Below are 16,017 nucleotides of genomic sequence, written 5' to 3'. Positions count from 1 at the left end.
ACAACAGTGTTACGTACGTTGACAATCAATCAAACCAAATTATGTACAAATAATAATGTGTTTTTTTTTTTGGAAAAGAAATAAGGAATAAGGGTCAAATAGGCCATCAAATTGCACAAGATAATACAATTAGACCACTGAACTCAAAACCAACAGTTGGGTCCCTAAACTAATCAATTTCAAACAATTCTTCCAATTTAAAGGTTTCTAACAGGTCAACATGTCATCATCCCAAATTAATTATTTTTTAAAAAATAAAGTTTAAAAATTAATTATTAAAAAAAAACAGAATTCAGTTTTTGGGTTCAGTGGCCTAATTGCATTATCGTGCGCAGTTCGATGGCCTATTTGACCCTTATTCCAAGAAATAATAATGTTCTTCTCCCAAAATGTTGAATTCCCAAACCCCAAGGGCCCCACACCCCGACTCGACAGATCATTTAGGAGAATGTAAATCACGGTGACTTAATGACTCTATCAGCAGATATGACCAAATACCGGTGCGTACAATGAATCTATCCACTTTGACCATAATTCCACACTGCGATGCCGTTGTCCGAACCTGCCAACAAATAATAATGTTGATAACAGTACTCCGTAATATTTAGTGCATGGATTATTCCCTACCAGAAACATTTTTTTCTTCTTTCTTTCTTGTCTTATTTGTTTATTTTTATATATGAAAGATAGACGTGTGTTGGGGGAAATTAAATTATTAAACGTTTTAAAATAATTTTGTAGTTTATAATATGAATAAGAATCCACAATATATAAATGGAGAGAGAAATTCATTTTTACTTTTAATTTAATCATATTTAATCTTATGGATTTACTGGCATTGCTATATTTGGTTACTTGTTACAATTCTCATCCAATTGACTTTAATTTTTAAGACCATCTCATAATTTTACAATCTTAACATGTATTCCCTTATTGTTGAAAAATGTTCATAAACCAAAAAAAAAAAAAAAAAAAAAAAAAAAAAAAAAAAAAGAATCAAATTTTCATGAAAAATGTCTATAAATTGTTTTGTATTATGTTGTTTATATAAACATTTTTCAGTAGGAAGAGAATGTATTATGTTTTTTTATAAATGTTTTTTTAATATATATATATATATATATATATATATATATATATATATATATATATATATATATATATATATATATATATATATATTAAACTATTAAAATTTTAAAAATTTTGTGTTGTTCACATTGACTAGGGATATTAATCAGGCTAGCTCATTCGGTTTCAGGTAGGCTCAACTATAACTTTTAACATTTTCAAATTAATTAACATTCTAAACTTTCAATTTTGATACACTAGCACATTTACACTAATAAATATAAACTTATACATCATTCAATCAATATAAATCTTCATCTCTAAATTCTACCCAAAAATAATTAATATATTTATACTATAATGTAATAATTAAAATAAGTGTTTTTTAAAAAAAGAATTATTATTTATTTTGATACAAAATATTTTATTTTGTAATAAATTTATTAAAATTATAATTACAAATTTATTAAAAATGAGCTTACATATAAATTATATATGTAAGTGGCTTGAGTTATCGAGCTAGCCCCACAAAATTTTAGACGGCTCATTTAGACCATCACACTAATCGATTTTGGGTTTATCGAGTCAGTCCATCAATTTCAGACTAAAACACGCCCTAAATTATTAGTTTTTAAAACGTTGACCCCCCAAACTCGATGCGTCGAGTTTTCTACTGCATTGTAGGTTGTAGCCCTTCGAGTGTTCTTTCCAATGGCGCAAGAATCACCTGAATCGGACATTCCTAGCATGAGATATGATTAATTAAAATACTAAACTATCGCTAATTTGTGCGAGAATTTTTACTTTTTGCTCTTTTGTTTCACTTTTGCCTTGGTTTGCCCAAGTGATCAAGACCATTGAAGACACCACTCTTTGGCTTCACCTTGGAAGTATTTTAGCCACCTCTTTAGCTTCACCTTGGCTCCCATTAACTCGAGATTCATTCAAAAAGCACCGAAAGACATACGATTGTCTTTAAATCAATGATTTATGCACCTAAGGATATAAACAAATGAATTAAGGCACATTTTGCATACAAAACCAAAGTATCTTTCACTCAAAATGGGTCTATATATGGGGTAGAAATATGGACATAAACACAATTATCGAACTCCCCACACTTAAACCTTTGCTTGTCCTCAAGCAAAATCGTTGAACAAATCACAAGTCAAACACAAAAATTATTCATACTCTCTCTTGCACAACATAGCATACCACAAACCAACTTGCCACAAAACAACATGCCTCAAGAGTCATCTCAGTTTGGCACATAAGATCCATTCTCAAGCCAATAACCAAGCACCAAAATTATTTAAGCGCGTGAAGATCAAGTGTGCACAAATACTAAGTTGAGATTATACAAAACACGACTTTGTATGAGATCACATAGGCTTGCCTTTCATACTCCCACTAGCTCAATTCTAAGAATACATGCTAAGATCAAGTAGCTAGGTCTTTATTAAGCTTGTAATGAGGCTACGAGTGAATGACTAACAAAGAAGTGGAAAGGAAAATAAACAAAAGAGAGAATTTCACACTTATTCACAATTGGACTAGAAAAGACATGACAACTTTGAACAAGGGAGTAAATTACAATTGACACACAGCAGCTCTCTAAAGAAGTGGATTTTAAGCATAACTTTCAACACAAATTGGAATCAGACTTCAAGCTTTTATTATTCTTTTCTCAAATTCCTTTTCATCACTTTTTCAATATTTTTTTTTCATTTTTTTTTCTTTTCTTTCAACCAAGCAACGAACCAATTTATCCAAAGAACCAAGACTCCCACATCGAGACAAAATTATCTAGAGGACTGCTAGCAAAACAACTATAATAAAAATCTCTTCTATGAAAAAGAACAAATGCTATATTCTCTCAAGGGTGGAGGAAAACAGTTTTGACTAAAGGCTAGGGTTTCATGATGGGGGTTAACACAAAGAAAAATAATCACAATGAAGGGATAAATGCTTAGCACTTGTTAAACAAATAAAAGGCTCAAAGGGGACACAATGTGTTTTAACATATATAAGGGTAGGCTTAAAGGCTATGGGCTAAACAAAAATGGCCTAGATCACTTCAAAACATGCGATACTTAGACTTCGCTTAGGGAGTAATGAGGCAAGTTCTAGCAAAACAATCATGACCAGAATCTCACATAAGCCTTCACTAGCAATGCATAACACACAAGATCAAGAATTAATCTAATTATTGAGTGCTTAACAAGAGTATTGGTAGGAGAATAAATCAATCATGTGTTACACCTCAAATCATCAATCACAAATTGAATTGCAACAAGTACCACCAAAACTAACCACAAACCCACAAGAGAGAGCAATTGTAACTACATGCTATGACAAGTAACTTATTAACAAAGAAAACATGAGTCATCCAAGCAAAAATTTTGAAAATTACCCCAAATTTTGGCTCTTTCCCCACACTTAAAATTTTGCATCGTCCTCGATGTAAAACCAAAGAAAAGGAGAACAAGCAAAAAGAGAAAAATAAAAAGTAATAAAACAACACGAACTAAAAATATGCTAAATAAAAGACTAAACTACACAGAAATAATAGAAAGCAATAAACAAATATGAAAGATAACATGGGGTGCCTCATATGAAGCGCTAAGTTTAACGTCGCTAGCTCGACGTAACCTCTTTTGGAGTGCTCAACCTGGATGGACCACGAGACTAACATCATCAGTAGCCTCGATGAAATGCTCCACATAAGTCTCGAGTGCCGCAAGTTACTCCTTTCTCAAGGTCTCCCAATTTTTTATCTTAACTTGTATAACATGAGCTTTATCCCCAAATAAGATATTTGTTTTGTCAGCAAGCGTCTCTACCATGAGACTCCTCTTATTATGTGCACCTCCATTACTAAATAAACTCTTCCACATTTCATGCTCCTTGAATGGCATCTCAAGCTTTTCATCTTCATCACAATGCTTGCTATCAATCATACCAACACTTCCTAACCACATGAGATTTTGGTTCATCAAGAACACTGAATGCAAATTTCTCTTCTCCAAAATCAAAGATCATTGACCTCTTCCTTGCATCAATTATAGCTCCAATTATGGCCAAGAAATGTCTCTCCAAAATGATTGGAACATCAGGATCTTCTTGAATATCCATCACAATAAAATCACAAGGCACAAAGTACTTATCTACATGGACTAGGATATCTTCAAGAACTCCAATGGGGCTCCTAGTAGACCGATCAACTAACTGCAATGTAAGTTGGACCGGTTGTCGATCTCCCAAATTCAACTATTGGCAAAGAGATAGTGGCATGATATTGACACTAGCTCCTAAATCACTAAGTGATCTCTAAATGGTGTAGCCTCCAATAACACAAGGAATTGTGATTTTTCCCAGATCTCTATGCTTACTTAGACTCTTTCCTTCACCACGTGTCAAAACCCGGTACTCTTGTGTCATAGCAACAATCTCATAATCCCCAAATTTTCTTTTCTTGTCAAGAATATCCCTAAAAAAAATTTCATAAGAAGGAACTTGAGGAAACAAATCAAGCAAAGGAATTGAGACATTCAAATTTTCAAAAACATCCAAAAACATTTTCCATCTACTCTCCTTAACTTGATTTTGAAATTTTTGAGGGAATGACAATGGTGGTACATACCTCCTCTCGTGTTTCTCTACCTCATCACGGTCTTGTTGGTTTGGCTTCACAGCAGCTGGCCTAACTTCTTCCTCCTCAAGTTTCTCTTCAATCTCCACATCAACGATTTTATTTGAAATTGATGTGTCAATTGGAAGAGATGGTTCTCCAAGTACCTTCCCACTCTTTGTGACAATGGCATTGACTTGCTCCCTTAGATTTCGGGGTAAGCGGGCAACTTCCAAGTGACCTTGGTGCTACAAGTTGAGGCTTGATTTGCAAGTTGATTTGCTAGCATGCATCCTATTATGGGCACTTAGTTGATCCATCCTCTCAATCACTTGCTTGAATCTCTCCTCATTTTGTAGTTGGGATTTTAGTAGCATATTCACCATAGCTTCCAAGTTTGATTATGGTGGGGCTTCCAAATCAGGTAATGGTGGTCTAGGTTGAGATGACATACCTTGGAATTGCTTCTCTTGGAAACCTGGTGGTCCTCTATTGCCAAAATGTTGGGGATTTGCAACCCCCATTGGATTGCTCCATGAAAAACCAGGATGATTTCTTGAGAAATTTGGATTATAGGCCCCTTGAGGTTGAAAGATCACACATCAAAGCTTGTCCCAAAGGTGTAGAAGGAATAGAAACATAACTTACATTGTGATTTTGAAGAGTGATTTGAGCTATCTTTTGGACCATGGAAGCAACATTATCCACCTTAGCTTATAAGGCTGAAATTTGCTCCACCTCATGCATTCCTCCTACAAGTTTTTGTGAAGATCGCTCTGAGTACCATGTTGATCCATTCATAGCAATCTTCTCCGCTAGTTCTTTGGCCTGAGTTGGTTCCAAAACCGTGAATGACCCACCCGAAGAAGCATCAACTAGGACCCTTGAGTTGTCAGGCAAACCTTCATAAAATGCCATCATTAAATCCCAACTTTGGATCTCATGGTGTGGACACTGCCTTCTCATCTCCTTAAATCTCTCCCAAGACTCAGTTAGAGATTCAGTTGCCAATTGCTTGAAGTTTTGAATTACTCTCCTCATCTTTTCAGTCTTGGAAATTGGGTAAAATTTCTTCAAGAATTCCCTATGCAATTGGTCCCAAGTAACAAAGTGATTAGCTAGAAGTGAGATGAGCCAACCATGAGCTTTATCCCTTAATGAGAAGGGGAAAAGATGGAGCTTTATGGCTTCTTGAGGAATTACATTGATTTTGAAGGTGCCACAGATCTGGAGGAATTTTGTGATATGAGCATTTGGATCCTCCGTTGGTGCCTCTCCAAATTGATCGGAAGCAATCATATGTAGAATGGCTAGCTCGATTTCAAAGTTGTTGGCCTCCACACATGTAACATTAATGATGTCATGCTCCTCAACATCGGGAGCAATGTAGTCAGACATGGCTCTCCCCATGAGTAGTGGTTGATTGACTCCATCATCATCCCCCTCTCCATTGGGGTTCAGATTGATTTGGTTTCCATGTCCCTGTGTCATCCTTCTTTGATTTCTAAGAAACTTGGCTCTCTTTTCAATCTCAAGGTCCAAAGGCAACAATCCTTCTTTCCCAAAGATCGTGTGCGTATACAACACCAAGTTCTTAGATCCAAAACAAAATCACAACTCAACAAAAGCAACTTGTTAATGGTTAGCAAAAATAAAATAAAGTAAAGATGGATTAGACTCCTAGAATAAAACTTTCACTAATGTCAATACTTAAATGACACTTCCCCGGCAACGGCGCCAATTTGATTGCAGTATAATTCTCAAAAAAATAATTACCTGGAGTAATGAGTTATCGATCCACAGGTAAGTGGGGTGTATCAAGCACTAGCTACTAATTTATCCTTGTGAAGCTAATCCTAACGAAAATCACGGATGGTTGATTAAAAGCTAATTTAAAGAACAAAGTAGCAGGTTTGTGAAAACAATAGAGAGAGAGAGTGAGTTTCTTGGGATTCAAGTATTTAATCACTTAGTGTCAATCTTAAGAACAATATTAGATCTGGGTTTAAACAAGTGTGAGAATGCAAACAGGGGAAAGAGTTACTCTCGTAATCTATAACCTAAGTGAATATTCACTCCCCTGATATAAACACTTAACAAATTAAGAACAAACATTCATAATAAACTCTTAACTACTACCATCTCCCGATGTGCAATAACTAGAAATTAACTCCCTAATAAATATGTCTTCTCCCAAGGTGCAATAGTTAAGTGCAATTGTGAGTGCTCTCAATTATACCCTAACTCCTGTTAAGACATAAAGATAGCTGTGAAACAAGTAATCATGGCGGCTAAATACTAGCATCAACAATATGAGATCACAATTGCAACACAGGTAGAAAACCTAAATATAAATATATTAAAGAATATGAGAACTAGGCACATAGGTTCATAAACACTTTTACTCAAGAATCTTTAAAGTGTTTTATCCAAGCATGACTAAAATATTCATAGCAATAATATAAAAGAGTTTACAAGCAACAAAGAAAGTAAAAGAAAAGGTAAAGAAATTCTCCTGAATCTTCCTAACCTTTCTACTTCTTCCAAGATGACTTGTAGCTCTGGGTGTGATTATCTTCTCTTTTCTTGCTCCAAAAATGCTGCTTGATGCCCTAGGGTTGAGGGGATATGGGCCTTTCATAGTGGGAGCTCAATAGGAATAGATTGTGAAATTTCCGCACTATTTTACAAAATCTCGCCCAGAATTTTTGACGCGTCGAGTTTTCAGCAACAATCTTTGTGCAGCATTCTGAAAGTTTTCAACGCATCGAATTTTATGCTGCATCATAGGTTATAGCCTTTGAGTCTTCTTTCCAATGGCGCAAGAATCACTTGAATTGGACATTCCTAGCATGAGATATGATCAAAATACTAAACTGTCGCCAATATGTGCAAGAATTTTTACTTCTTGCTATTTTGCTCCACTTTTGCCTTGGTTTGCCCAAGTGATCAAGACCATTGAAGACACCACTCTTTGGCTTCACCTTGGAAGTATTTTAGACACCTCTTTAGCTTCACCTTGGCTCCCATTAACTCGAGATTCATTCAAAATGCACCGAAAGACATACGATTGTCTTCAAATCAATGGTTTATGCACCTAAGGATATAAACAAATGAATTAAGGTACATTTTGCATATAAAACCAAAGTATCTTTCACTCAAAATGGGTCTATATATGGGGTAGAAATATGGACATAAGCACAGTTATCACAACTGAACAATAACTAATGTGTAAATCCATGGACCAAACACATCCTAAATCTTGACTCATTGCAAACTTAGTGCATGGTTTATAAGGAGAGATGAAGATAATTAATTTGTAGAAGGTCATCGATCAAGCATGGTTATAGTAAAGTTGGAACTTTATCTCTTAAAAGACACAGGAGTTAAACTTCCAACTTATTGACATAGAGCATCCAGTAGAGGTTTTTGGGGAGTTTTTACACAATTGGAGAAGAAAGAAGAGATGAAAGAGAAAAAAAAAATTACAGTAATTAAGTTTTCAGTGATCTCCGCAATAAGAAAGAAAAAAGAAAAATATTGTCCTTTGCACCCCGATGGCGGGTGAATAATCTTTATATATTTTGTTTTCCTAATAGTTTTTTTTTTCCTTTTCTTTTTCTTTTTCCCTTTGTTTTGTTTTTTGTTTTTTTTTTTTTTTTTTGTTTTTTTTTTTGACTCCTAATTGGACTTTAAAAAGTAAAAACTTAGCAAAAAAAAAAAAAAAAAACTCCACTCTTAGAGTTACTCTTAGATTCAACTTCAAAGAAAAAAAAAAGAAAAATGTAAAAAGGAATTTACATTATATTATCAAAAACGACAAATTCATTATGATATTACGCTAAAATCACTTTAGGGATTATATTTCACTCTCGCAACATCTAAACTCAATATATGTATTATTAGAGAATTTTGAGAATCACTCTTTCTCCCATGATCCAGTTAACCTATATTAACTTAGTAATCCAGTACATTTATTCCCGTCTCGAAAGGTAAATAAAGGATTCTCTAATTTTTTTTTTACATCTTTTTTACTTTACAAAGTTTTGATTACCACTTTTCAAGTCTAATTCTATAATAATGCCACAACTCATGACTTTCGAATTTTCCTTTAATCAATTAGCTAGTTTGGATTAGATTCTTGTAATTTTTGAATTGAAAGCAATTCCACAAAGAACTAAACAACAAAATTAAAGAAAAGAATATTTTAAAGAAAAAAAAAAAATACAAGAAGAAAAAGTAGCATAATATCAAGCTGGCCAGCCTGCGTATGGATCTCTACCCTTTCTGGAATAGGCATTCTTGCTGCTGCAACTGAAATCAGCCATCTTATTATGGAAAATTTCTTTCCCAAGAATTCAAACTAAAGCTAAAATGATATATTCTATCCGATCTATCTACTCCGTATACATCAAAGATTAATTTTGTTTTATTCTAATAAAATTGCTATTGAAATCTAAAAGGATTCATACTTAGAAAATTTTATCAGGACACTTATGGACCGATATAACTAAAATTAAAAAATACTTGTAATGCTTATAAAGAAAAACGTAAATTATATCATAGTTAAATCCAACCAATGAACTAATTTACTATACTTCTTGCTCTTACAGATATATTGCTCGCTTTAACATGAATAAGATTATAAGAGATTAAATGAGATGATTTTCTTTCTCACCTATAGGGATTCAAGAGAGATTACATAAAGATGTGAGGAGTTTTCATACATATAATAGAGTGCAGGACATAGGAACCAACTTATGCAATTAGGGAATCCTTCCCTCTTTTGCAACAAGGGGGGGGAGGGGGGGGGGGGGGTAGGGGTCCCTTCCCTCAATCCCTCTTGGTTCAAAATAAGAAAATTCATTCATTTTTATCTAATTTTTTGATGTGAACTTTTTTCAACAGTATACGTTTTGAAACGCTATTAGATTACAATTTTTTGTGTTTGTTTTTGTTTTATGCTTAGGTGATCTCAACTTTATTAGGTTAAGTCTAAACCCACAGAAACTCATTCTTAGAACCACTGCTGAGGTAAATCGCGAGCCGAACAATCAGGCCACCGACCCTAATTTTTATGCATGCATAAGATATCCCATCCATATTTTTCATCACCTTGGACCTTTTTCTATTCATGTTTTAACTCTTAAAAAACAAATGGATAATGTATAAAAGATGAAGGAGAATGCCAAACAAATTTAAACAGAGAATGTAATTGAAATTCAAGAACCGTTTTAACGCGCGGTGCATAATCGATTATGCACCGCGGTGCACGATATAATAACTGTATGTAAATGGCTTGGGCTATTGAGCTAGCCCACTAAATTTTGAACTGCCCATTTAGACCATCGGACTAATCGATTTTAAGTTTATCGAGACAGTCCATCAATTTCGAACTAAAAGTGACATCATTAACCCTGACACAACAAAAAAAAATCAAACTCTAATGCTAAAGAAATTAAATTTCCATTATGCTTTGACTATAAGGTGTGTTTACTTTTTGAAAAAAAAAATCTTTTTTTTTTCTGAAAAATGGAAAACAAAAAACACATAAACACACAAAAATAAATAAATAAAAGAAGAGTTTTTAGCACTACTAGTTTCCATATTCCTATTTCGAAAGATTTTTCCATTTTAATTTTTCAATTTATCGAAGGATATGAAAAATATTCTTTTTGGTTTAATTTTTCAAATGTTTCCAAATACAAAACCATACATGCATAACTTCATGTATAATCACTACTCGTGTCATTTACCCAACCACCTATTGATATACATCGTCTACCACCACCTACATATTCTATCACCACATATATCTACTTATCTTAGTATCACTACTATTGTTTATATATCTATATATCCACCACTATGATTACATATTATATTTTATGTTTTTACTCTACCAATGTTATTAGAAATGACAATATGTTGGTACTTTTCTATTTAACAATTTTCAAATTTGAAATCGGAATACATTTAGAGTTATCCAAACATAAATGAATATTAAATATATATGAGAGGGTTTAAATGAGAACATACTTGCATTTAAAAATGAGGATTGATCTGATCCATCTATTTGGGCAAATCAATGATTGAGGATTACTCAAAAATAAGGAGAAAAAGAACAAGGCTATTTTTATAAATATTACAAACTTGAAAGTTTGTAATAATTATAAAATTGACCATGTGCTTTTTTTAATACAAAAAACCTCAATGATTAATGAACTCTAATGGACATCTCAATTCTCAAATCAGTCCTCACATTTTATAGGAGAAGGATGTTCTCATTAGAATACACACACACAAAAGTTAAATGAAATGTGTTGCGTAATTAAATAAATGTCCAATGTTAAAAAGTAATTGTATAATTACTTTATCAAAACAAATAAATACTATAATAGTCACATATAATTGGTAATTAAATTGTTGAATTTTATATCTATTTATCATATTGTATACTTACAAAATATTCATATAATATAGTAAGTAATTGAAATTCTCATCATTTTTGTGCAAACTTCAACAATTTACATTATCAAATATATCATTATATGTAGTTGACTAAAAAACTACTTTATTTTGTTGAAACTCAAAGAAATAAAGAAAAAAATATGAAATTTATTTTTAATCATTACAAGATTTGAGTTTAAAGTTTTATATATATACCCTTTCAAAAAAAAAAGTTTTATATATACCAAAACTATATCAAAAAAAATTATGCAGTTAAGAAATACAATTAAAAAATAAATTTCAATACAACCCATAGAAAAGGAAAAAAAAAAAAAAAAAAAAAGAGAGAGAATAATAATAACAAATTCTTAGAATTGAAATGGTGTAGGCAAAACTAAGAAAAAAAAATGATAAAATTAGATGGTATTTGTAAATGTACAAGAAAGTACGAAAGCTTTTTTTTTTAAAGGAGCCGTCATGGCATTTATTCAAGATACTGCGAAATAGTGTGAGGCGGGACAGAGTCCCAATACATAGTAGCATTCTAACATGGAATAGGTAAAGCTAAAGTATGAGCTAAATAATTCTCTGATCTAGGTATGTAAATAACTGAACAAAAATTAAAAGAAACGATACGCGCCCTGCAGGCATCTATGGCATAGCCAACATACGACCGAAGAGAGGTCGCTGAGTGTGAGAGGTATTGCTGTAGTGTCAAGCAATCCGTGAATAATTGTATAGAGTGATCTCCACGAGCCCATAACCATGATAGTACTTCCTTATACGCAAGTGCTTCGGCCATAAGTGGGGACTGACAATCTGGTAATAGTATAGTGCAAGCCGATACATACTCTCCTCCTCCAGTCAACAACACCGCCCCAGCGGTAGCCATCCCCGTGTGTCGCGAGAAACTGGCATCGAAAAAGCATTTGCCCGGCGCATGGTCTTCCGGTACCGGTGGTATATTTTCTGTCGTGGGCAAAAGATGGGGTGCAGCCAGCGTGTTTTCGACCGAGACAGCAGGTTGTTGCGCCAGCATGGGGATTCGGACAGAATGCGCTTGCTACCATGCACGAACTCCGGCAGCGGCTGCGGCAATCACCTTTCGCGGACGTGGGAGGCATGCATCCCACACCGCTCCATTTCTGGCTCTCCAAATGTAATACAAAATTGCAGCTGCGTGGATAATTTGGTTAGTGTCTAAAACATTTAATAGTTCACTAAACCAATCATAGAAAATATTTGTGTTGTTCATGGGGATTGGAAGGTGGGATTGACTCCAAATGGCCTTAGCATAGTCACACAATACTAGAGCATGCATTGTGTGTTCATTAGTCACTCCACACATTGCACATGTTGGTTGTATATCCACTCTCTTTATAATCAGATTTGTCATAGTGGGGAGGATATCACCCAATGCTCTCTATAAGAAAGTTTTCCATTTGGGAGGTATTTTGAGCTTCCATAGGCCTAGCCAATTATCAAATCCGGTCGTAGTATGGTCATGCTCTCCAATAATAGCTCTGTAGCCATTCTTCACAGTATAGTTTCCTCCCTGGTCCCCATACCAATACCACATATCATCATAGTCTGGTGATATTGGTATTTTCAAAATCCTGGGTATATCAATGGGATCAAAAATATCTGTCAATATATCTGGATCCCAAGTCTGTGTCTCCGGGTCCACTAAACCCTTGACAGTCGCACCATTCAAAAACACAGGCTTTTCTGTCTGAATCTTTGGCTCATGTTGATCCTGCAACCATGGATGGTCCCATATTAAAGTTGTATCCCCGTTTCCAATTCTCCTCCTGATCCCCTTACATATCATATCATGGGATGCCATAATACTGCGCCAGCAGTAGCTTGGATTATTCCCCACACACGCCTCATAAAAAGTCCCTTTAGGATAGTACCTGGCTTTATAAACTTTTGAAACTAGAGACTCAGGCTTAGTGAGTAATTGTCATGCTTGTTTACCCAACATTTCCAGGTTGAAAGCATGTAACTCCTTGAAACTCAAACCCCCATACTTCTTTGGTATACACATTCTATCCAAGCTTTCCAATGGATGCCACGGTCATTCCCAGATCCCCACCAGTAACGATTCATGGTTCGCTCAATGGCTGTACATATCCCCATTGGCAATAAGAACACGCTCATTGAAAAAGTAGGCATAGCTTGAGCCACACTTTTCAATAAAACTTTCTTGCCAGCCTGTGTTAACAGCTTCTTATTCCAGGATACAACCCTTTGCCTGATCTTGTCCTCAATATACGAGAAGGCTGCCTTTTTGTTTCTTCCTATAAAAGAGGGTAGCCCCAAATACTTCCCATAGTTGGGAGCTTGGTCCACACCTAAAATATGTGCCACATCATTCCTGTCATCATCTCTCGTGTTCTTACTGTAGCAGATGCTTTACTTATGATAATTGACTACTTGGCCAGATAATCTTTCATATCGTGATAAGCACTGTTTTACTACCTCAGCTTCCTGAATTTTTGCCTTAAAAAACAATAAGCTATCATCAGCAAAAAACAAATGGGATATAAGCGGTGCACCTCTCGCAACTCTACAACCATGAATTTTTCCTTGGGACTGCGCCTGTTGTAGCAATAATGATAAACCTTCAGCACGGATAATAAAGAGATATGGGGATAAAGGATCACCCTGTCTAAGCCCACGCATCGGAGTAATAGGCAAACTACGAGAACCATTCAGTAAAATATTATAAGACACAGTGGTCACACATAACATTAGTAGCTCCACCCACCTATCATCAAAGCCCAACGCCCTCAACATATTACGTAGGAATGACCATTCCATACGATCATATGCCTTTGCCATATCCAACTTCAATGCACCCCATCCCGTCATACCACACTGTTTCCTGTTTAAAAAGTGACCAACCTCCGCCGCAACCAGAATATTATCAGTTATTAGCCTGTCAGGTATAAATGCACTTTGCGTATCGGAAATTATCTCATTCATAAGGGGCTTCATCCTGGCTGAGATCATCTTTGCCATAACTCTATAAATCACGTTACTCAGCGCTATTGGTCGGAGGTCCGAGACTAGCTCCGGATTCTTCTTCTTGGGGATTAAAACTATATCAGTATCATTTAAATTAGTTGGGAAAGAACGAGTATTCAGACAATTCACAACAAATTCTGACACATCCTCACCCACCACATCCCAATAATTCTGATAAAAACCCGGATTCATTCCATCCGGTCCTGGTGCCTTATCAGGAAACATAGCTGTCAACGCAGCCTTGACCTCCGTTTTGTCAAAAGGCCGTAACAGGTCATCATTCTGTGCTTGTGACACCCGTGGCATAATACTTTCATAAAATTCTGTATCACTCTCAGTATGATCCGTAACAAAGATACGTCTGTAATAATCAACTATAACAGCCCCCATAGCCTCTCCCTCCACCTAATCCCCATCATCATTCATAATTTTAACAAGTGTATTCTTCTTTTTACGGTGAGAAGCCTACCTGTGATAAAATTTTGTATTCGCATCCGCTCCCTTTAGCCAGTGCTGCTTTGCCCTTTGTTTCCAATACGCATCCTCCTGTATTTCAATTTGATCCAGACACCCCTCCAACCACTGGTATTCTGCTAATGATGCCTGATCCATACACCCCCGTAAACGTAGTTGCTGTTTACGAAGATTCATTGCCTGCTCACCGAACTTATGAAATCTATCCCCTCCCCATCGTGATAGTCTGTCTCCACAGAGTTGAATACAACCTTGTAGCCCCTTATTCCTCCCTTCTAACCAGGCTTTCTCCACAACCCCCCTGCAACCCTCATCATGTAGCCAAGCCATCTCAAAGCGGAACCTTCGTCTCATTCCATTCCGTCTTTCCCGAAGATTCAGAATCCCAAGGAAGAAAGCAGAATGGTCTGATTATCGGGTCAGAATGTTTAAGACACTGGCATCCCTAACTACATCACGCCATTCCTGTGTTACCAACACCTTATCCAGCCTCTCTTCAATCCAGTCCACAGTCCCTTCACCCCTCTCCCATGTATACGGGTACCCCTGCATTGGCAACTGGGCCAATCCACACTCATCTATGGTTTCTCCAAACCCCCGCAAAAGTGCCTCTGGATGCGGATTCCCTCCTCGTTTCTCATGCTGGTACAATAAATCATTGAAATCCCCTATCATGACCCATGGTAGCTGAGATCGATGTGATAATGATCTAATAAGCTCCCATGACTCATTCCGCCTCCACCGCTGTGCAAAACCATAGAACCCCGTCATTCTCCACTTTTGAAATCCTGTATAGTCACCTCGATATCCACATGATTCTTTGAATAACTCAATAAACTAGCCGTATTGTTCTTCCTCCACAGTAGTGCCATACCACCTCTCACTCCTACATTGTCAACATAAAAAAGGCCATCAAACTCAATTTTCACCCGGAGCCTCTCTGCATGATCCCGGGCCACCATAGTCTCAATTAAAAATACAAAATCGGGTTTCTTACGGGACACCATATCCACTATCTCCTGAACTGTCTGTGGATTACCCAAGCCACGACAGTTCCAGCTCAAAGTACTCATTGGTTCGGGCGGGACTGGGCTCCAGTTCCCGCCATATGCAAGTTTTTTGAACCACTATCCACCACCGCTTCTTCACCAACCTGACCCACCACCGCACGGCGGCGCTTCGAGGAAGCCACCACACCCTCCGCTACATCATCATCTGAAGCCGCCATCCGTATATCACTCTGGCTATCATCGGAGGAGGCTGTTCCCTCCACCCTCTGGCGTGAGCCACTAACCGAACCTGCTCCCTCCACTGGCGGCAACAGCCACGCCGCGCCAATCTGCCTGGGACCCCTACTC

At 36.1% G+C, this 16,017-nt stretch overlaps 1 protein-coding gene across 1 annotated transcript; it reads right to left on the bottom strand.

Annotated features, from left to right (window-relative positions):
* Positions 1 to 14,650: 14,650 nt before the first annotated feature.
* On the bottom strand, positions 14,651 to 14,989 carry LOC109153917. Its single transcript, XM_019301813.1, has one exon. The coding sequence runs from the start codon at positions 14,987 to 14,989 to the stop codon at positions 14,651 to 14,653; it is 339 nt and encodes a 112-aa protein (XP_019157358.1).
* Positions 14,990 to 16,017: the final 1,028 nt, after the last annotated feature.

This window comes from Ipomoea nil, unplaced genomic scaffold, assembly GCF_001879475.1.
Source record: "Ipomoea nil cultivar Tokyo-kokei standard unplaced genomic scaffold, Asagao_1.1 scaffold2565, whole genome shotgun sequence".
Classification (NCBI taxonomy): domain Eukaryota; kingdom Viridiplantae; phylum Streptophyta; class Magnoliopsida; order Solanales; family Convolvulaceae; genus Ipomoea; species Ipomoea nil.
Note: the sequence above shows the minus strand (reverse complement) of the source record. Positions and strands in the feature narration are given on the sequence as shown.